The 23693-nt window shown below is 40.7% G+C and overlaps 1 protein-coding gene across 1 annotated transcript; it reads left to right on the forward strand.

Moving 5' to 3' along the window:
* Nucleotides 1-715: 715 nt before the first annotated feature.
* On the forward strand, nucleotides 716-5187 carry IL22 (interleukin 22). Its single transcript, XM_027595763.1, has 5 exons — nucleotides 716-901; nucleotides 1337-1402; nucleotides 1527-1670; nucleotides 2577-2642; nucleotides 5110-5187. Exons 1-5 carry the CDS (start codon nucleotides 716-718, stop codon nucleotides 5185-5187), a joined length of 540 nt encoding a protein of 179 aa, XP_027451564.1.
* Nucleotides 5188-23693: the final 18506 nt, after the last annotated feature.

Raw genomic sequence — 23693 nt, forward strand, 5'->3', positions numbered from 1 at the left:
TATTTTTAAAATGTGAGTCTTCCTCAGGATTCAGCATATTAAAAAAAAAGAGAGACAAAATTATTTTTAAAAATGGAATTACCTCTAAGCTATCACTATTAATTTTAAAGCAGAGGATATAGGACACAGGTCCTTTATTTCTGATCACCTTTAATGAGATAAGAATCTATGAAGCTGGTGGGAAAATGAGTCCATGACCAAACTGTTTACTCAGCTACTACAGAAGATCAAAAAATATTATACTGAATCTGGAATCTATGAAGACAAAGCGATTGTTTTCTTTGAAAAATAAGTGACGTTTAGACAATTTCTGGGATTTATCTGTAAAAAACACCTTTGGGGCCCTAATAGTGACGTTTTAGGGAAACACTCGCATTTCAAGGTGGGAAAAATAGGAGGTGGCGTTTTGTGGGCTCCTGTGGTGGTTAGGTAGTTCTCAGAAGACAGTACTGGAAATTAGATAATTGCTGATGTCATATTTTTTACCAAAAAAATGTGTGTTTTGGGGGCTATAAAAGCAGCAACTTCTGCCTTCCCCTCACAAGCAGAATCATCGGAACAGGTAAGTGTTTCAGCAAACTTGCTAAGATGGGTTCGTTTGATGTGATATACTTCTTGATACCTAATGGTTTGCCTTTATGTTTTTGCTTCTTGTTCTCTTGATACCAGGTTCTCCTTTTCTAGTCACCATTTGCTCCAGTTAGAGTTGTCTGCGATGGCTGCCCTGCAGAAATGTGTGGACTCTTCCCTTATGGGGACTCTGGCCTCCAGCTGCCTCCTTCTCCTTGCCCTGTGGGTGCAGGGAGGAGCAGCTGTGCCCATCGGCTCTCACTGCAGGCTTGACAACTCCGACTTCCAGCAGCCCTATATAACCAACCGCACCTTCATGCTGGCTGAGGAGGTACTCATCTCAGTCTCTCTCTCTCTTTCGCATCTTCTCTACTTGAAACCTGATGATAGTTCCTAAAAATTTCTCCAGAGCGCTACTAAGATCCTCTTTAAGAACCCATCATCTATCCTCACTGGCAGACCAGAGATTATTTCCTATGTCTCTTTAGAGACTCTTTGGAGATTGGGCTTTACCAGAAGACCTTCCATTTTGGCCTTGATGATATGTACGTCGAGTTTTACTCCAAAAAGCCCATTTATGAGCCCACCTTGACTGTTTTTTCCCCTTACTCCTCTGTGCATTATTTTAAACTCATGCACACATCTGAATTCTTTCTTTAGGCTTCACGGGGCTGCTCTGGGGAGAATGGATAGAGTGCATCTCTACTCACAGACTTTCCTTCTATCTCCTCGATGTCCAGGCACTTAGTCTTTTCTTCTCTTCCAGGCTAGTTTGGCAGATAACAACACAGATGTTCGTCTCATTGGGGATAAACTGTTCCACGGAGTCAATGTAAGCCATAGTCACGATGAGCAGGGCAGTGTGGCATCCATGGTTATTTGGATGCTAGTGATGATGGTTTGGGTCTCCTGGATGCCCTCTAATATGATCCCTGCTGTTTCACTTTTGCCTGCAGGCAGGAAAGCGCTGCTATCTGATGAAGGAGGTGCTGAACTTTACCCTTGAGGAAGTGCTGCTCCCCCAATCCCATAGATTCCAGCCTTATATGCAGGAGGTGGTGCCCTTCTTGGCCAAGCTCAGCAACAGGCTAAGCCAATGTGTGAGTTCTTCTCTCAGCTTAGGCTCTCCACCCTCTCCTACTTGCCTGCCTGCCCCCCTTCTTCCCTTTAGAGCCCGTCTCTGCCCTGCCCCTTTCCATGCTGGCAGCAAGAGATGCCTCAGCAACACCATCACAAGAGTCACTTGGAATCACTACTTTAGTTGAGTCACATTTTGAATATATGGTGATGAAGGGGGTCTGAAAGACAAGAGCACAGAAGGCTCCTTTGTCCCTGGGAAAAAACAACTCAGGTTATGTGAGACGAGAAAGGCGTTGGGAACTGTAGGGAAAAATGCCTAGATGTGGACATAGATGCCCCGAGTATAAATGGAAGGGATGGGAGAGAGAGAGTAACAGAAAGATTTAATGTTCAGTGCTGGGTGGGCAAAGATGATTGCCCCTTGGATGTCAGGAGAAGTGACAAAGTCAGAGGTGTGTGACCTTGATGGCTCTGAACATTTAAAATTGTGAAAAAAGCCTGGAGTGGAGTGGACAGAGTGAAGGGACCTAGTATTTATTGAAGAGGGCCTCCTGTTCACACAAGATATTTTATGTCCGTTTCTTGTTCTGAGCATGCTTTTTTTTTTTTTTTTGGTAGATTTAGGGTTTTATTCTTCACAGAATTTGCATAAACCACTCCATTCTTTCCACAAACTTAAACCTCAGTAGGATTTCCCAAAGATGAAGAGAGGTCCCACGTAAGGGAAATGACTGGATTTTGGCGTCCAAGGGAATTCAAGAGCTCTGAAAATCTAGGTCACTGGTGAAATCTAGGTCATTGTGGGCAAAATTGCTAAGAACTTTTAACTCCAGGTGCATCGTAACACACCTCAATTAGGGATACTGGAGTTCATAAAGCTTCAGTACAACAGTGTTAAAATAAGTGCTCTGGTTTTCATTTTGTAGCATATTGAGAACAATGACCAGCATATCCAGAGAAATGTGCAAATGCTGAAGGACACAGTGAAAAAGGTACTACTACGAATAACTATTAATGCTAACCTATTAAATAGGAGAGACAAATGTTGTTTTTCTTTCCTTCCCTTTCTTTCTTTTTTCCCCTACGTATAATTTTCTACCTGATTTGCCTACATCAGTTTGATTATTTAGGTGTATATATATATATATATATATATAATATACTTGTATATATTATATATATCTGTATATTTATAAATAAGTCTCCAAATTTTGCAAATCATAGAATGGCTGGGAAGTTAGGTCCTCTAATCTCATCACCCCATGTTCTGGGCATGACCAGTAGCAGAGCCAGGGCTAGAATGCAGGTCTCTTGAATCCCATCCAGCATTCTTTCCAGCAGCAATTTGTGTTCGTTTTAGTATGATTAATTCTTCAGGAAATTCGAGAGTCCTACTGATTCATATAACTTGAACAAGCACTTGTTCAAAAACAGAGGAGTACTTGGGGACAAATTTATTTGAGGTGATTTTGGAAGCCATTGACTTTATGATCTAAAACTTGGAGAAATAAACCCAGAACAACCATAACAGAAGAGTTGTACTTACCGATAGGATGAATTTCTGGAATGATTGATACTTATATTTAATTATCATACCTAACAGCTATTGATTTTAATTTAAAAGCAAGAGTGAGCCACCCCCAATTTCTTTTATGCAGTTTCAAATAGAATGGATTTATTAGAGTGAATGCAAGTTTGAACTGGAAATTCTCTTTTCTTCCTCTCTCTTTCCCCCTTCCTTTCTGGTTTCCTCCCTCCCTCATGTCCCCAGTGAGCATCTATCTGGTGTAGGCTAGTGTGCATTTGTACAGAGAATGATACTATCATGTGGCCTATTTAGGGAAAAGAACTACTAGTAGAAGGCTCAGGCTAGCAGTTGTGACTCACCAAAAACCAGAGGAATGATTGCTAGCAGCGAAAGTGATGCTCTTGCAAGCGGGTACAACTAAACCTCAGCAGCACGAAGGTTCTAGCTGATGGAATTTTTAGTAACAGGTGTAACCTCAATCTTCCCTTTCCCCCCCTTGATGTTTCTTTAAAAAAAAAAAAAAGTATTTCTTCTCGCTCATGGTTTATTGAATGTGACCGTTTCTGTGATCATTGAAGCCTTCGTAGTCTTTCACTGTGAAGATCAATTCTCTTGTCGTGGGTCTCTTACCCAGGTGAGGAGTGCTGAATATTAGGACGCCATTGCCAAGAAGTGCTTTGCACTTCCGGTTTGAAGAATTCCTGATGTCGGTTTACTTTGTTGGCCTTAGAAAAATGCAGTGTGAGAGAGAAACATCTGAGTGGGATCCATGTGGGGAAATAGATTTTAAAGCTTTTAACCCGTTTTGAGAGAATCGACGTTCACATTTGCAATAGGGTGCCATGTGGAAGAGCGGTTATGCTTCTTCTTCTTCTTCTTCTTCTTCTTTTTTTTAACCCAGTGGCTCCAGAAAGCATAGGTGAGAGAGGAATGTTACTCTGAGGAAGCTCAACCTGAGGGAAACTGGTCAGCACTGGCTGAAATGGGAGGGCGGTCTTGGAGGTGTTAATTCTCTGCCACTGCAGGTAACAGCAGAGAGCAGGCTGTGGTCGAATGCATGATAGACAGTAGGGCAAGAGAACTTGAAGCATTCTTTGTGCTCTTGGGCGTCTTTGAGATCTAAGAAGTACTGCTTGGCATTATGTGCAAGGAAGTATGAAAGGGGGAATGATGGGAGACAGCAGGAAGAGAAAGGAGAACAAAGCATCGAGGACAATGATGGCTTATGGTTTTCCTTGAAAGAATCTACAGCAAATTTAATAGATTAGAGGAATTTCAGAGGAGGATGCTTTGGACTTGAATTTACCTTTGTCTCCTATGGAGTCTGGAAGTCTCACTCGCGTAGGACTTGGAAGGAGGAGGAAAGACGTGGTGTTTAGAATGTGTATCTGGCTTTCTACTAATTAAAGCAACTGGATGGGACTTATTTGGTATTTTCCCCACAAAAGTGGAAACCTTTTTTTTTTCCCCCTTTGTTAGGGAGGTGGGAACAGAAAAAACCCACATGTACCGGTAAATGTGCAGTTTTGATTCAAACCTGTGTGAGCTGAGCTGTTATAGTTAGTTGGTCATAGACTGTTGGCGAGGGGATGAGGCAGGTCGAGGCCTAATGGGGGGCATTCGGTCCTGCAGATGCCTGCACAGCTTCCATCCGCTTGCTCTGGGGAGGAAGTGACTTGAAACAGTTTTATTAGTGTAGATGCAATTGAGAGTGGTGCCTGCTGGTGCCCTTTCAGTTAAGTTAGCCATAATTGTAAGGTCTATGGCAAATCATATTATAGTCTCGCTAAAAGGGTATTATTAAGACTGTTTTACAAAAAGGCAAAAACTTGGTTTCTGTCTCCAGCAACTTCACCATCTTTTTCTAATTTGTTCCTCTTTAAAAAGCATGGTATAAATGCTCAAATGCTCGTGTGTTCTTACTTTTACAGCTTGGAGAGAATGGAGAGATCAAAGCAATTGGAGAACTGAATTTGCTGTTTATAGCCCTGAAAAATGCCTGCATTTGACCAGAGCAAAGCTGGAAAACAGATGACTAACCCTTCTTGCCTGTTAGAAATAACAACAAGATCCCCTACAGGTTTTCTTTTACCAGAGGGAAAATGGGAAGCCAAACTTTACAATCATGGGTAGGTTCTAAACAAATCCCTGCTTAGCTTAAAAAAGACAACAATGTCACCTGTGTCCAGAAGACCAGAAGGTAGACCTTCCAAGCTTATTGAGAATTACTGATAACATTTTATTGTAGTTGGTGTTTGGGACACAGAAATTGATTTTTTTAAAACAATTGTCTATTCCCATAAAAAAAGATTACTTCCCCTTCCTTTAGGGAAAAAAAAAACCCCTAGATAATTTCATTTCCAGGATCAATACTTTTTATTTATGAGTTTATTTATTATTGTCAGTACACATTTTATTTATGTCATTTTAATAATATAGATTTATTTATAGAAGCATATGATATTGTGACTTAAGTATAAAGCTAATATTTATATTTATGACAGTAATTATGGAGCTATGTTTATTTGACCTCAATAAACACTTTGATATCCTACATCTTGTGTCTTTGTGATTTGTGTCCCTTTACTATCATCATCATCATCATCACCATCCTCACCATCACCACCATCATCATCATCACCATCACCATCATCATCATGTAATCATTCCCATTTGCTAAATGGGCCAAGGATCTCATATACTTTGTTCTTGACTCTAAGCCAATGAGGGCATGTGTGATGATGAGCACTGGGTGTTATACGCAACTAATGAATCATTGAACACTACATCAAAAACTAATGTACTATATGTTGGCTAATTGGCTGTTACTATGAGCTCTATTTTAAAGGTGAGAAAACAGAAAATCAGAGACATGTTACAAACATTGGGGTAACTATAAGTAGTGGACCTGTATCGAGCGAGGTCTGTCTGATTTCTGGGCTCTCTGCTATATTGCCTACATAAATGTATTATGTTGAGTCAGCATGTAATTGTGAAAGAAACACAGTAAGACACTGAAAAGAATCCATTGGCCTCATTAGCAGTTGTGGATAAAAGAATGGAGTGCCATTGCCAGCAGAGAAATACAAATACAGTGGTTTCTGCTGGGGAGGAGCTACTTTAGCTCTAGTTTGAATCTTTTAGGGAGGGCATTCTTCAGTTTTCCTGTAAGTCAGGAAATAAAGTAAAGGGGAAGCGGACTGAGTCTGGGGAGTCTTCAAAATTTGTGCAGTGGTAGAGAGAAGAGAGAAGCAGTAGAGATAGCTGGACTGCTTCCATATAGAAGAATGGACAAGTGACATCAGCATTGAGGGATGCGTAATTTTTTTCCACAGAAAGTGAAAGTCAGTGGTCAGGAGAGCTCAGTGGGTCAGTGGTCGACTGTATATGGTATTTCCTTCTCTGAAAAGTCAGGAACCCCGGGTTTATTGTACAGGTCACTCACCAATTGTTTGTCAAGTTCCTGCAGGAGTAGGTCAAGTCTGGTGGTGATTGGTGAGCACACATGTAAATTGCAGGTTCACTCATGGGTAAAGTGGAGTTAATATTTTTGGCTATGGGCTCCAAATGCTGACAGGTCCCAAAGCTAAGCTTCATAGATAATAGAATTATAATTATTTCTGGGATAAACTAGGGTGTAGGACTCTTTCTTCTTCCAAATGCATCTCAGTGTAATAACTTAGCAAAATTTGGGATTGTACTTATTTTTGACCAATTATGGAGTAATCTATTATTTGAGCCATAAATGGAAGAATGTCCTTAGAACTGGATTTATGAATGCTTCCATCTAGGGCAAGGAGTCTGAAATGAAGAGATTTTAAAAATTCTGGATGCTAATGAACATAAAGCGTAAGGTACCAGGATCTTCTTCAATTCCGAAGGGCAGTGCTGGCAAATTCTGCAGCTACGTGAGATAGTCCAAATTCCTCATAGGGAGTTTTGACATAATCCTCAGTACCTGCTGAAGCAATTCCTTTGTGCCAGTGGCCGTGGGCAGCATTTGGCTGGCACTATCAACACTGCTCTTGTTCTTGGCATTGGCAGAGGCCTTGGGTATCTCCTCTCCCAGTAGCAGACGGCAACACCCAGGTGTTCAGGAAGACTCATCTATGAGGCTGCATGAGACATAAGCCCCCAGAGACACCAACCAGCATTTAGGACTGGTGAGAAGCCGCTGGAGGGTTTTGAGTGTGGGAAAAACTTAATATGACTTATGTTCGAAAAAGATCACTTTGGTGTTGGGTGGAGAGTAAGTCTAGGAGGGGTAAGACTAGAAGCAAGTTCAGCACAATAGTTTATCGGGGAGGTGATGATTGCACTGGGGAGGATGGGAGTAGAGCCGGAGAAAACTGGCATGTGACCCTTTCTGTGACACTCGGTTTGGGTTGCCTGGGAAATAAGGGCTACATGTAGGTCAGATTCACTAAGAGGAAAAGCGATCTGTTAGTTTTTCTTCTGGTTCTTCATTTACACTATATTATTCACTAGCATGCAGTGCTTCATATAAGTAAGGACAGACAGGGGATTTTGTTCTAAAAAGATTTTAAGATTTGAGCGAAGACACGTATCAGATGAGAAGCAGTGATACCAAAGGTTGGAAGCTGAGGTCCCTTTGTCTCTGAGGCAACCACAGCTCTAGTGACTTTATCTTTAAAATATACTTTTGGGGCTCCCAGGTGGCTCAGTTGGTTAAGCTTCCGACTCTTGATTTCAGCTTAGGTCATGATCTCAGGGTTGTGAGATGGGGAGCCCCACATGGGGCTCCTGTGCTGAGTGTGGAGCCTGCTTAAGAGTCTCTCTCTCCTTCTGCCCCTCCCCCTCCCCTCCACTTGTGCTCTCTTTCTCTTAAAAAAAAAAAACAAAAGAAACAAAAAAATCCCCAATATATATATATATACATATATATACATATATATATATGTATATATATATATATGCACATACATACTTTCAAGGAATGCTGGAAAATGCTGTTTGTTGAAAAAACAGGTGAAGACTGGGATGATGGATCCTGATCACCAAGAGAAAATTGTAGCACAGAGGACCACAGGGGAAGGGAGGGAAAACTGAACGGGAAGAAATCAGAGAGGGAGACAAACCACGAGAGACCCTGGACTCCAGGAAACAAATTGAAGGTTGCAAAAGGGCGGGGGTTGAGGGGATGGGGTAACTAGGCGATGAGCATTAAGGAGGGCATGTGTGATGATGAGCACTGGATGTTATATGCAAGTAATGAATCATTGAACACTACATCAAAAACTAATGATGTACTACACATTGGCTAATTGAACATAAAAAAAACCTAATTACCTCAAAAAAATAAAATAAATAAAAGAGAAAAAAAAGTGTATTGCTGCTACACCACGAGGGCTGGGTAGACTGTAACTGGTCCAAAGACATGGACTGGGTTGTCTTGTCAATTCACTCAATAGTCTCGTCAATGGAGAACGGCATCAGTTGAAAAAGACAGGATCATCAAGAACTCCATTTTTATAGGAATGAGGGTTTAAGTCACTTTACCAGGTGAAGGACCCCATCCAATGGAGGTGCAGTCAGAGGGTAAAGGGAAAATGGAATGAGTGGTGGAAGAAGGAATTCATGATTATTAATTTAGGTCATGTGAACAGCTATAAAAATAGGAACTATAGCAGATAAGCAGATAAGGGGCTTAGTGAATTAATAGGATTTGGGTTCACACCATGCCTTGGCCCTTAACCTAATATGAGCTGATAAGACAACTGCCTCAACACTCTGTACTCTTTCTCCTGCTTGAGTTTGGGCAGCTGACATCCACTAACACTTCTCACCACCAAATGCCTCACAAGAATTATGGGAAATGTGATGTTGCTGATGGTATGGAGTGAAATCCATTCAAAAAGCTAAATACAAAGCAATTCCATAGTTTCTGACATAGCCAGACAAGAGATGTCACCTGCTGGAGAACATCCACCCTGTAGGAGACCCATCCACAGCCTACCTGGCCCACTTTTGCTGATAACCTCTGACATGTGAAGTCTGCTGGAGAACCCCTGATTTAAAGCCATGGTAATATCATTCTGTGTTTTCTGTCCATGGTTTTGTCAAAGTCTCTATGCTTTCGTCTTTGGTGGGTGGTTCTAATGGACTGGGGCATGTCCCCAGAGCATGTGCAATCTGTTCTTCACTGTCTCCACAATCTTTGAACTGCAGTTTCTTTGTTCTTCAAATGAGGAGAGTGACACCTACCTTCATGTAAGAATTAGATCACTCCATCATGGCTAGAAGTAGAATTTCCTAAATTGAATTCTTAAAAAAATATTTCATTTTTATTTTTCTTTCTTCTTTTTTTAAGTAGGCTCCATGCCCAGTGTGGAGCACAACATGGGGCTTGAACTGACGACTCTGAGATCAAGACCTGAGCTGAGATCAAGAGTTGGCCACTCAACTGACTGAGCCACCCAGGTGCCCCTGAATTGAATTTTAATGATGTTCAGAAAAGAGAAATAAGGTGCAACACCCTCCAATTCCCTTCTCTCTCCCCAAGTGTGGAGCCCAGGAAGGCACCTCTCTGCCCTACCCAAAAAGTAGACACACCCCAGGCAGCCCGCCCCCACATCTTGTTGTCCAGATATGGTACATGTGCTCATGACAATCATTGGCTTAGATCAGGGATGGGAAAACTTTTCCTGTAAAGGCAAAATAGTAACTATTTTAGGCTTTGGGGGCCACATATTACCTTTGTTGCACATTTTTTCTTCTTCTCCATCATCTTCCTCCTCCTCTTCTATCCTTTGAAAGTATAAAAACCTTTCATAGCTCATGGGCTTTATAAAAATAATGTGTGAGTCAGATTTGGGCTGTAATTTGCCAACCCCTGGCTTAGATCACTCACAGTTCATTTTCTAGCACTAGGCACAAACAAAATTCTGTGAGAGGGATTAAAAGGGAATGGCTTTGTGGGCAACTAATAAGATCTGCTCTGAGTGACAGAATGGCCAATGTATTCAGCATTGAAGATAACCCAGAGTCAACAAAAATTACATTTAAAATTAAATTTCCCTATCAACCATGAGTTGTTACAGCAAAACCATGAACTGTAATCATTACCATAGCAATGTTTTGTCTTGCTAGCCATTACAAAAATAGACTATTTTATTAGAGTTTAGGTTCACAGCAAAATTGAGAGGAAGGTATAGAGATTTCAAATATATGCCCTGCCCCCACACATGCATAGCGCCCCCCCTGCACTGTTGACATCCCCAACAGAACGACACATTTGTCACAACTGGTTATCTACATTGTTGTTAGCTATTTCTTGTGAATTTCTCTTATTACAATAGAAAGTAAATCTCTGTATCCCATCTTATGGGCCGTCTCGGATTCTCTTGGCCTCTCTTTTTCCCAGCTTTGTTCATTTCTGGCTCCTTTTGCCACTTCAGACTCAGGAAAAGTGCCATGGGGCAGACTGTGGAGTCTTTCTTCCCCTGAAGCGCTGATGGGCCAGGTAAAACTCAGAGGTGAGAAGTTAACTCCCTGTGAGGCAAAAAATTTTGCATATATATTGCATTTGAAAAGAATAAAAGAACACATTGATTCAGGGCAGAACATCTGGAAGACATTAGCACCAAAACAAGTTTGTGGGAAGGATGAGAGACCTCTTCCTAGCTGATTCCTGCCGTCAGAGAGCACCCAGGCTTGCACTACAAGAAACACAGGTGTGTTTAACTGCAGTAAGGTGAAGAGCTGGTGTGTAGGAAGTAACGAGAAAAGATACAGAACAAAAAGGAGTAGGCAGCATCACTGAACCCAGAGCTGCCGGCCAGGTTCCCATCAGACCCAGCCGGTCAGCTGCTCTGATCTGTCTATACACTTCTGGTTGGGTCTGAAATACAGAGGAGAGACAGGAAACAGTACAGAAAGTCGGTGTGGGGGGGGTTGCCCACTATGGGTTCTGTAGACCTTCTAGGCAACAGTAGAAGATAAAGAGCTGCTTGTGGCTGCCCAGCAGAGCTCAGAAGCGGGTCGAGAAGAAACATCCGAGAAGCCGTCCCTGGAGGAGTTTATTGTGTCAGCACCAAAATTTCTTCCTCCCTCTTCCTCCGAAACCTGACAGCCCTTTGGTCTTTCTTCCCTCCCGGGGCATTGGGTGGTGATCGTGTTGGGTTGTATCCAGGAATCCAACACTATTTACTGAACGTACTATGCGCCAGGCACTCTTTAGAACAGGTGTAACAGCGATGAACAAGCAGACAAAAATCCTTGCTCTGGGAGAGTATAGATTTTAGTGAAGGGAGATAGACAGTAAACAAAATGCAAAAGTAAAATATATCATATGTTGGATAACGACAAGGGCTTTGAAAAAAAGAAAGAAAATGAGATAGAGGAGCTGGGCGTGGGGTTACTTCTATTAGGGTAGTGTATTACTTTGCTAGGGCCGCCATAACAAGCCCCACAGGCTGGGTGGCTTCAACAACAGAAATCTATTTTCTCATCATTCTGGAGGCCAGGAGCCTGACCTCAGGTGTCAGGAGGGTTGGTTTGTCCTCAGGAATTCCTCCTTGGCTTGCAGATGGCCTCTGTGGGTGTCTCTGTCTTAATCCCCCTCTTCTTATGAAGACAGCAGTCATACTGGATTAGGGCCTACCCAGAGGACTTCATTTTAACTTGGTCACCTCTTTGAAGACCCTGTCTCCAAATACAGTCACATTCTAGCGTAGTGGGGGTTAGGATTTCAACATGTGAGTTTTGGTGGGGAGAGGGGGACAACATTCAGCCCATAACAGATATCATGGGAAAGCCTTGCTGAGAAAGTGGTATTTGAGCAAAGTCTTGAAAAATTTGAAAGAGCTGGCCATGCAGAAATCTGGGCGAACAGCAAGTACAAAGGCCCCTGAGACAAAGGTGTGCTTGGTGAGTTGGAAGAGCAACGAGGAGGTGTTGTGGCTAGATCAGGAGAGCAAGGGGACCGCAATAGGAGAAGAGACCAGAAAGGTATAGGGAATGGGCAAAATCAGGTAGGCCCTTAGGCCATTGAAAGGACTTGGGTTTTTACTCTGAATGTGAGGGGGAAGTCCTTAGGGGAGAAATCGTGTTGCTAGTGTAAGTTCAGGTTCAAATGCATTACTCAGTCTGAGTACAGTCTATAAGGTGTTGGTGCTGATTGCCACAGGGCCCCAGAGCTGAGGAGACAGACCAACGATTAATCCATTTTGATGGAAAAGGCACATCTATTTCTAAGACTCTCAGAAGATGATTTCTAAACTCCGTCTCCATTCTTGCTGTTATTACTGCAAAACTTATTTTTAATACACTTTGAAAATGAGGTAGAAAGGCTACCTTTGACAACACTTTGGAGGATGCCTGGATCTGTGTTGTGCTTCCTTCCTCTTCCTTTTCTTTAGCTGAGCTCAGGGAAGGGGACAGCAGCAGAGATCTGTTTTCTGTCATCCTTTGTGCTGGGTTATGATCATCTGCTTCTAATTTTTGATTTTGTATTTTTTAAGTCTTGGTTAGGGTATCATATTCTTTGCAGGATTTATGGCTGATGTGCCTTTGACTGCCGGAGAATGAATGGCCAGTGTGGGTGGTACCAATGTGTCAAAGCAGCAAATGCTAAGACAGCCAAAAACCTACAGAGCTATGAAGAAGATGGATACCGAAAAATAGCTATTGGAATGAATAATGATTTTTTTAATAGTAGGTTTATTTTTATACTTCCCATCAGAAGACCTTGGAGTCACACATAAATCATGTTTACTTATAAACCCAGAGGAAAAATGGTCTAGTGGAAATACCACTGGGTTTGTTTTTCGAAGACACGGGTCAAGCCTAAGTTTGCTCCTGCCTGGCTCCATGCCTCGGGGGAAGTCATTTTTCCTCTTTCCATCTCAGCTCTTCCACCTGCAAACTGGAAAAAACAAGACCTCCTTCACCTCTTATAGAATGTTGGGAAGAACAAGTGAAGGAATACTTCGTGAGTTTAATATAAAGTTAGATATTTTTATAATATATATGCAAGGGCTGTCAAATACCACAAACAACTGTTTTACTCTTCCTTAGTTTTTTTCTTCTTGTTCCTTTTCCCTTAGGCCACTGTCCCATCTCTTATTGTCTGTGGTGTCCATCACAACCTCCGATATCCCATGTGTCCTGTTCTCCAGGGCGGTGGGAGGCAGCACAGGCAGTGGGAAACACAGGGCTTTGGAGTCTCATCAACATGGATGGAATCCCCTGCCTTTTTGATCTAAGGGTCACTTGGGTGTATGATTGAACCTCCTTGGAGTCTGTAAAATGGAGCAATACCAGATGATCTAAAAACTACCTACATTTTCAAATATAATGAAAAGTATTTAGCTAGCCCCTGATTTTAGGATATGAAAGCAGACTCCTTCCATCCAGCCTGTGGAATATTAAGTTGTCACACATGACAGTCAAGGCCTCTCTTAATTTCATGAATTCTAGGTTCAGCAGAAAAGCAAGTAGACAGGGCATGATTTCACCTCTTAAGAAAGCATTCAGATGGATCTGAATATGTTTTAAAAATTGGATGAGGTAGGATTCTCTTCCTCTTAAAAATGTTTTTCTAGGGCTACTAAAATGTTCACATTTGCAATACAGTTAAAAAAAATTCTCTTCTGACTCTTAATCATAGGGAATAACCTGAGGGTTGCTGGAGGGAGGGAGGGGAGGGGATGGGGTAACTGGGTGATGGGCATTAAGGGGGACATGTGATGTAATGAGCACTGGGTGTTATGTAAGACTGATGGATCACAGACCTGTACCCCTGAAACCAATAATACATTATATGTTAATTAATTGAATCTAAATACAAAAATGTTTTTCAAAAAAAGGTAAAAAAAAAATTCTCTTCTGGATTGAACAAGAAGGGAAGGACCACGACCGCAGATAAGGCTTGTTGTAGCTATGACTCAGGTGGTTGCTTTCCCTCCCGCTGCATCAGCGGCTGGGCTCCCCTTGCTTCTCTCTCTTTCTCTCCTCCTCCTTCCCTCCTCCTTCCTTTCCATCCTTCTCTCCTTTTATTGAGGTGAAAGTCACGTAATGTAAAATTAACCACTTAAAAATGAGCAATTCGCTGGCATTGAGTACATTCATAATGTTGCACAACCACCACTTCTATCCAGTTCCAAAACATTTTCATCACTCCCGACGGGAAGCCAGCAGTAGCTCCCTATTCCCCCCCCCCCCACCCCCCTCAGCCCTGGCAACCATCAAATTGTTCTCTGTCTCTCTAGAGTTACCCATTCTGGATATTTCCCAGAAATGAAATCATACAATAGGTGATCTTTTGTGTTCAGGGTCTTTTATGTACCATACTGTTTTCAAGTTTATCCATGCTGTAGCGTGTCAGTACTTCATTCCTTTTTATGACTAACATTCCATTGTATGGATATATTATACCTGGTTTGTCCATTCATTCATTCACAGACATTTGGGTCCTGTTTTCTTTTTAAAGAACCGAAGTCAGATGGTGCACCTCCTTTGTTCAAATCTCCCGTATGACCAAGACTGAAAGCTGAAGTCCCACTAATAGCTTTAAGGGCTGTGACCCGCGTCCACCTTTCCTCATTGATGCCCCATTCTTCCGCCCTCCTCACTTGCTCTGGTTTGATCGCACAGGCTTCTGAGCTGTACTGAACATCCTAAGCATACACCTTCCCTAAGGTCTTTGCACTGACTGTGACTTTTGACTGAATAGGTATCTTCATGACTTACTCCTTTACTTCATTCTACTGTTGCGTAAATGTTACCTTTCCATCGAGCCTTTTGTGATCATCCTGTTTACAACCCCTCCTCCTCTGAGCACCAACCCTCCTTATTCTATTCCATTTTCTCCAAAGCATCTATCATTTTCCAACTGTGTAACTTACATAATAAATTATATTGATTGTGTTTACTTATTTTTTGTCTTCTCCCTCCTCCACTAGCACAAGAATGTTGTATGAAATCAGCAATTTTCTGTTTTGTTTATTGATGCATCCTAAGCCCCAGTAAGCCTGGGAGATAACCAGCACTCAAAAAATATTTGGTGACTGAATGAATGATGAAGGGGGAAAACATATAGAGTACAAGCCACCTGGCACAGGCAGGGAACACAGGCTGAGATTCTCAGAGGATTTTCATGCACTTTTCCTCTTCATGCTCTTCCATGAGTCCAGCTTCCATATCCCCTTTCTTTCCCATCCAGACCATTTACAGCACTCTTCATTCCTTCTCTAGCCTGGTCTCATCCACTTCTCTGATGATGTAAACACAGGATAAACATCTTTCCTGGGTGGAACTGTCTGACAGAGAGGGACCAACCTTTTCTGAAAGGAAAAAACCAAGATGTCATTGTATTAAGTATTTTGATCAATCTGTGACTGTTTCTTACCTATATCTTTTGGCTCTATCCTGGAAAAGACCTATTGTATTTCTGGGTTTTTTAATGGCATAACTGGTTTTAAAATAGATCCATCTACTTATTTATAACTTTATAGATTTTAAGATTTATGATCCTAAGGAATTATGCCAATCACTGAGGTCATTAATCATTGTATTTCAACAAATTTAAGATACCATACATTCAAAGTTGCACCAGTATTTTATTTATCTCCAAGAAAGGAAAAACTGCTGCTAATTAATCTATGACATGAAGCTTTCTTCTTCTTTCTTCTTCTTCTTCTTCTTCTTCTTCTTCTTCTTCTTCTTCTTTCTTTTTCTTCTTCTTCTTCTCCTTCTTCTTCTTCTCCTTCTTCTCCTTCTTCTTCTTCTTCTTCTTCTTCTTCTTCTTCTTCTTCTTCTTCTCTTCTTCTTCTTCTTCTTCTTCTTCTTCTTCTTCTTCTTCTTCTTCTTCTTCTTCTTCTTCTTCTTCTTCTTCTTCTTCTTCTTTTCTTCTTTTCTCCTTCTTCTCCTTCTTCATCTTCTTTCTTCTTTCTTCTTCTTCTTCTTTTCTTTTCTTCTTCTTCTGGAGATTTTAGTACTCCCTTATCAATATGTGATAGAATAAATTACAAAATATCAGTAAGGATATAGAAGATTTAAGTGACACTCTCACCAACTTGACCTGACATATTTAGATGATCCAATAACTGTAGAGTACACATTCTTTACAAGTGCACATTGAACATTCACCAAGATATATCTTATGTTACTGGGCCATACATAAAACTAAGAAATAATATTATTTACAAGAAAATCAAAGTGTAAACTACTTAGGAATAAATAAATTTAACAAAAAATGTGCAAAACCTGTACAATGAAAACTACAAAATATTATATAGAGAAATTACATATCTAAATAAATGGAATGGTAAATTGTTCATGGATTGGAAGCCTCTATATTATTATTATGTCTACCCTCTCTAAAGTTATGGCCATCCAGTCAAAATTCCAGTAGGATTATTTTAAAAGAATTTACAAGCTGGTTGTAAAGTTAATGTGAAATTGCAAAGGATATAGAAGAGCCAAAATGATCCTGAAAAAGGATATTGGAAGACTTCACTACTTGATTTCAAGAATTACTAAGAAGCTCTACAGTCATCAAGATAGTGTAACATTGGTGTAAATAGATGAATGGAACCCAAGAGAATCCAGAAATAGACTCACACATATACAATTAATTGATTTTCAACAAAAGCGCCAGGAAAATTCAATGGGGAAAATGACAGTCATGTCAACAAATGTGACTGGAACAATTAGGTATCTACATGAAAAAATTGTCATGGTATATTACATTTGTAGTATATATGACAAATTACAATTTTGAGTGTATGTTATCCATGCCCTAGGAAATAAGTCCTGCATGCAACTGCTATATGAGCTCTCTCAAATCTTAGGAGTTGTATTTATTAAGTGAAGCTTATTAAAGGGCTGCAATTGCATTGAGGACACAAGGGCATCATTTAGAAAATAGTTTGAAGCATTAAATACTATTTTATTTTCTGGGGGATATAAGAATGACCTTCAATTTTTATTTATTTATTTATTTATTTATTTATTTTTTCTGTTTCTTTCAAGAATTCTTTTTTTAAAATTTTTTTATTGTTATGTTAATCACCATATATTACATCATTAGTTTTTGGTGCAGTGTTCCATGATTCATTGTTTGTTCATAACACCCAGTGCTCCATGCAGAACGTGCCCTCCTCAATACCCATCACCAGGCTAACCCATCCCCCTACCCCCCTCCCCTCTAGAACCCTCAGTTTGTTTTTCAGAGTCCATCATCTCTCATGGTTCGTCTCCCCCTCTGACATACTCCCCTTTTCTTCCTCTCCTGTTATCTTCTTCTTTTTCTTTTTTCTTAAAATATGTTGCGTTATTTGTTTCAGAAGTACAGAACTGTGATTCAACAGTCTTGCACAATTCACAGCGCTCACCGTAGCACATACCCTCCCCAATGTCTATCACCCAGCCACCCCATCCCTCCCACCCCCAACCACTCCAGTAACACTCAGTTTGTTTCCTGAGATTAAGAATTCCTCATATCAGTGAGGTCATGTGATACATGTCTTTCTCTGATTGACTTATTTCACTCAGCATAACACCCTCCAGTTCCATCCACGTCGTTGCAAATGGCAAGTTCTCATTCCTTTTGATGGCTGCATAATATTCCATTGTGTATATATACCACAGCTTCTTTATCCATTCATCTGTCGATGGGCATCTTGGCTCTTTCCACAGTTTGGCTATGGTGGACATTGCCGCTATAAACATTGGGGTACACGTACCCCTTCGGGTCCCTACATTTGTGTCTTTGTGGTAAATACCCAGTAGTGCAATTGCTGGATCGAACGGTAGCTCTAATTTCAACTGTTTGAGGAACCTCCATACTGTTTTCCAGAGGGGTTGCACCAGCTTGCATTCCCACCAACAGTGTAGGAGGGTTCCCCTTTCTCCGCATCCCCGCCAACATCTGTCGTTCCCTGACTTGTTAATTTTAGCCATTCTAACGGGTGTGAGGTGGTATCTCATTGAGGTTTTGATTTGGATTTCCCTGATGCCGAGCGATGTTGAGCACTTTTTCATGTGCCTGTTGGCCATTTGGATGTCTTCTTTGGAGAAATGTTTGTTCATGTCTTGTGCCCATTTCTTGATTGGATTATTTGTTCTTTGGGGGTTGAGTTTGATAAGTTCTTTATAGATTTTGGATACTAGCCCTTTATCTGATATGTCATTTGCAAATATTTTCTCCTATTCTGTCGGTTGTCTTTTGGTTTTGTGGACTGTTTCTTTTGCTGTGCAAAAGCTTTTTATCTTGATGAAATCCCAATAGTTCATTTTTGCCCTGGCTTCCCGTGCTTTTGGCAATGTTTCTAGGAAGAAGTTGCTGCGGCTAAGGTCGAAAAGGTTGCTACCTGTGTTCTCCTTTAGGATTTTGATGGACTCCTGTCTCACGTTTAGGTCTTTCAACCATTTGGAGTCTATTTTTGTGTGTGGTGTAAGGAAATGGTCCAGTTTCATTCTTCTGCATGTGGCTGTCCAATTTTCCCAACACCATTTGTTGAAGAGACTGTCTTTTTGCCATTGGACATTCTTTCCTGCTTTGTCAAAGATAAGTTGACCATAGAGTTGAGGGTCCATTTCTGGGCTCTCGATTCTGTTCCATTGATCTATGTGTCTGTTTTTGTGCCAGTACCATACTGTCTTGATGATGACAGCTTTGTAATAGAGCTGGAAGTCCGGAATTGTGATGCCGCCAGCTTTGCTTTTCTTTTTCAGTATTACTCTGGCTATTCTGGGTCTCTTCTGGTTCCATACAAATTTTAGGATTATTTGTTCCATTTCTTTGAAAAAAGTGGATGGTATTTTGATGGGGATTGCATTGAATGTGTAGATTGCTCTAGGTAGCATTGACATCTTCACAATGTTGATTCTCCCAATCCATGAGCATGGAACGTTTTTCCATTTCTTTGTGTCTTCTTCAATTTCTTTCATGAGTATTTTATAGTTTTCTGAGTACAGATCCTTTGCCTCTTTGGTTAGATTTATTCCTAGGTATCTAATGGTTTTGGGTGCAATTGTAAATGGGATCGACTCCTTGATTTGTCTCTCTTCTGTCTTGTTGTTGGTGTATAGGAATGCCACTGATTTCTGTGCATTGATTTTATATCCTGCTACTTTACTGAATTCCTGTATGACTTCTAGCAGTTTTGGGGTGGAGTCTTTTGGGTTTTCCACATACAGTATCATATCATCTGCAAAGAGTGAGAGTTTGACTTCCTCTTTGCCGATTTGGATGCCTTTGATTTCTTTTTGTTGTCTGATTGCTGTGGCTAGGACTTCTAATACTATGTTGAATAGCAGTGGTGATAGTGGACATCCCTGCCGCGTTCCTGACCTTAGGGGAAAAGCTCTCAGCCTTTCCCCATTGAGAATGATATTCGCTGTAGGTTTTTCATAGATGGCTTTTATGATATTGAGGTATGTACCCTCTATCCCTATACTCTGAAGAGTTTTGATCAAGAAAGGATGTTGTACTTTGTCAAATGCTTTTTCTGCATCTATTGAGAGGATCATATGATTCTTGCTCTTTCTTTTGTTAATGTATTGTATCACATTGATTGATTTGCGGATGTTGAACCAGCCTTGCAGCCCAGGAATAAATCCCACTTGGTCCTGGTGAATAATCCTTTTAATGTACTGTTGGATCCTATTGGCTAGTATTTTGGTGAGAATTTTTGCATCCATGTTCATCAAGGATATTGGTCTGTAATTCTCTTTTTTGATGGGGTCTTTGTCTGGTTTTGGGATCAAGGTAATGCTGGCCTCATAAAATGAGTTTGGAAGTTTCCCTTCCATTTCTATTTTTTGGAACAGTTTCAGGAGAATAGGTATTAATTCTTCTTGAAATGTCTGATAGAATTCCCCTGGGAAGCCATCTGGCCCTGGGCTTTTGTTTCTTGGGAGATTTTTGATGACTGTTTCAATTTCCTTAGTGGTTATAGGTCTGTTCAGGTTTTCTATTTCTTCCTGGTTCAATTTTGGTAGTTGATACATCTCTAGGAATGCACCCATTTCTTCCAGGTTATCTAATTTGTTGGCATAGAGTTGCTCATAATATGTTCTTATAATTGTTTGTATTTCTTTGGTGTTGGTTGTGATCTCTCCTCTTTCATTCATGATTTTGTTGATTTGGGTCATTTCTCTTTTCTTTTTGATCAGTCTGGCCAGGGGTTTATCAATCTTGTTAATTCTTTCAAAGAACCAGCTCCTAGTTTCGTTGATCTGTTCTACTGTTCTTTTGGTTTCTAGTTCATTGATTTCTGCTCTGATCTTTATGATTTCTCTTCTCCTGCTGGGTTTAGGCTTTATTTGCTGTTCTTTCTCCAGCTCCTTTAGGTGTAGGGTTAGGTTGTGTATTTGAGACCTCTCTTGTTTCTTGAGAAAGGCTTGTATTGCTATATACTTTCCTCTCAGGACTGCCTTTGCTGTATCCCAAAGGTTTTGAACAGTTGTGTTTTCATTTTCATTGGTTTCCAGGAATTTTTTTAATTCTTCTTTGATTTCTTTGTTGACCCATTCATTCTTTAGTAGGATGCTCTTTAGCCTCCATGTATTTGAGTTCTTTCCGACTTTCCTCTTGTGGTTGAGTTCTAGTTTCAAAGCATTGTGGTCTGAAAATATGCAGGGAATGATCCCAATCTTTTGGTACCGATTGAGACCTGATTTGTGACCTAGGATGTGATCAATTCTGGAGAATGTTCCATGGGCACTAGAGAAGAATGTGTATTCCTTTGCTTTGGGATGGAATGTTCTGAATATGTCTGTGAAGTCCATTTGGTCCAGTGTGTCATTTAAAGTCTTTATTTCCTTGTTGATCTTTTGCTTAGATGATCTGTCCATTTCAGTCAGGGGGGTGTTAAAGTCCCCCACTATTATTGTATTGCTGTCAATGTGTTTCTTAGCTTTTGTTATTAATTGCCTTATATAATTGGCTGCTCCCATGTTCGGGGCATAGATATTTACAATTGTTAGATCTTCTTGTTGGATAGACCCTTTAAGTAGGATATAGTGTCCTTCCTCATCTCTTATTACAGTCTTTGTTTTAAAATCTAGTTTGTCTGATATAAGGATTGCCACCCCAGCTTTCTTTTGGTGTCCATTAGCATGGTAAATGGTTTTCCACCCCCTCACTTTCAATCTGGGGGTGTCTTTGGGTCTAAAATGAGTCTCTTGCAGACAGCATATTGATGGGTCTTGTTTTTTAATCCAATCTGATAGCCTGTGTCTTTTGATTGGGGCATTTAGCCCATTTACATTCAGGGTAACTATTGAAAGGTATGAATTTAGTGTCATTGTATTACCTGTAAGGTGACTGTTAACTGTCTGTTGTCTGTGTTCGTTTCTGCTCTTTGCTGCTTTTAGGTTCTTTCTTTGCTTAGAGGACCCCTCTCAATATTTCTTGGAGGGCTGGTTTCGTGTTTACAAATTCCTTCAGTTTTTGTTTGTTCTGGAAGCTTTTTATCTCTCCTTCTATTTTCAATGATAGCCTAGCTGGATATAGTATTCTTGGCTGCATATTTTTCTCGTTTAGTGCTCTGAAGATATCTTGCCAGTCCTTTCTGGCCTGCCAGGTCTCTGTGGATAGGTCTGTTGCCAATCTAATGTTTCTACCATTGTAGGTTACATATCTCTTCTCCCGAGCTGCTTTCAGGATTTTCTCTTTGTCTCTGAGACTCGTAAGTTTTACTATTAGATGTCGGGGTGTTGACCTATTATTATTGATTTTGAGAGGGGTTCTCTGTGCCTCCTGGATTTTAATGCCTGTTTCCTTCCTCACATTAGGGAAATTCTCTGCTATAATTTGCTCCAATATACCTTCTGCCCCTCTCCCTCTCTCTTCTTCTTCTGGGATCCCAATTATTCTAATGTTGTTTCGTCTTATCATATCACTTATCTCTCGAATTCTGCCCTCGTGATCCTGTAGTTGTTTCTCTCTCTTTTTCTCAGCCTCTTTATTTTCCATCATTTGGTCTTCTATATCGCTGATTCTCTCTTCTGCCTCATTTATCCTAGCATTTAGTGCCCCCATTTTTTATTGCACCTCATCAATAGCCTTTTTGATTTCGATTTGGTTAGATTTTAGTTCTTTTATTTCTCCAGAAAGGGTTTCTCTAATAACTTCCACGCTTTTTTCAAGCCCAGCTAGTATCTTTAAAATCATGATTCTGAACTCTAGGTCCGACATCATACTAATGTCTGTATTGAGTAGGTCCCTGGCTGACGGTACTACCTCTTGTTCTTTTTGCTGAGGTGATTTCTTTCGTCTTGTCATTTTGTCCAGAGGAGAATAGATGAATGAGAGAACAAAATGCTAACAGGTTTACAACGTCCCCAGCAAATATACTGTATACAAATCAGAAAAGACCTGACACCAGGGGAAAAGAAAGGGAAAGAAAGAAAAAAGAAAGAGAAAAAGAAAAAAAAAAGAAAAAAAAAGATAAAAACTAAAACAAAACAATACAAAAAAGGCAGAATATGATCAAATATGATCAGGCTAGTGCATAGATCAGTGCCACACACTAGATTTTGGGCGTATTTTGGTCTGTTAGAAAAAAGTGCCTCCTAAAATTTTAAGGGAAGAAAGACATATATGTACAAAATAAGGGTTGATACAATGAAGGGATGGAAGATGACTGTAAAGATGAAAATTATAAAAGATTTTATAAAAGGACTTGGTAAGATAAGTTGTTTGAAAAAAGAAAGAAGATTTAAGAAAAAAAAAAAAGGAAAAAGGGAGAGAATGTGATCAGGCAGGAGACTAGAACAAAGCCATACACTAGTGATTTAGGGTATATTTTGATCTGTTAGAAGAAACTGTACCTCAAAATTTTAAAGAGAGAACAACTTATATATATATGCCAAAAATAAGGGTAACTACTATGAAGGGATAAAATATGACTCTAAAAATGAAAAATAAAAAATGTTTCTTTTTTTTTTAAAAAGGGATTTATAAGATGTTGGTTGAAAAAGGGAAAAAGAAAAATAAAAAAAAACAGTCAACAAAAATTAACTTTGATGAAATAATGAATCATGGTAAAAAAAAAAAAAAAGCCATGAATCTATGTGCAGTATTCCCCTAGCGCTGGAGTTCTCCTATTCTCCTTGATCGATCAACTTGGTCTTGGCTTGCTGGCTGTTTGTGCTGATCTTCTGGGGGAGGGGCCTGTTGCTGTGGTTTCCAAATGTCTTTGCCGGAGGCGGAATTGCCCCGCCCTTGTCGGTCTGGGCTAAGGAAGCTGCTCGGGTTTGCTCTCAGGAGCTTTTGTTCCCTGCAAGCTCTCAGTACAGCTTTGGAGGCCCAGGGCAGAAATGGTGGCCTCCCAATCTCCACTTGAAGGAGCTGAGAACTCAGGGCCCCGCTCCTCAGTGTGCCCCCAGAGAAAAGCAGACACTCCCGTGTCCCCGGTCTCCGGCCGCACTCCGTGCTCACCCGGCCTGTGATCGAGCGTTTCTATCTCTGGCACCCGACCCCGTGTGGAGGCTCCAAACCCAGCAGATCCCTGCGATGCGCTCCCGCGCCGCTCCTCCCGGG

The sequence above is a fragment of the Zalophus californianus genome, chromosome 9 (genome assembly GCF_009762305.2).
Source record: "Zalophus californianus isolate mZalCal1 chromosome 9, mZalCal1.pri.v2, whole genome shotgun sequence".
NCBI lineage: Eukaryota > Metazoa > Chordata > Mammalia > Carnivora > Otariidae > Zalophus > Zalophus californianus.

Excerpts from the sequence above, each read along its gene's own strand:
- IL22 (XM_027595763.1), top strand. The coding sequence starts at position 716 with ATGGCTGCCCTGCAGAAATGTGTGGACTCTTCCCTTATGGGGACTCTG. Across the intron at positions 902-1,336 it reads CCTTCATGCTGGCTGAGGAG|GCTAGTTTGGCAGATAACAA; the intron begins GTACTCATCTCA and ends CTTCTCTTCCAG. Across the intron at positions 1,403-1,526 it reads AACTGTTCCACGGAGTCAAT|GCAGGAAAGCGCTGCTATCT; the intron begins GTAAGCCATAGT and ends TTTTGCCTGCAG.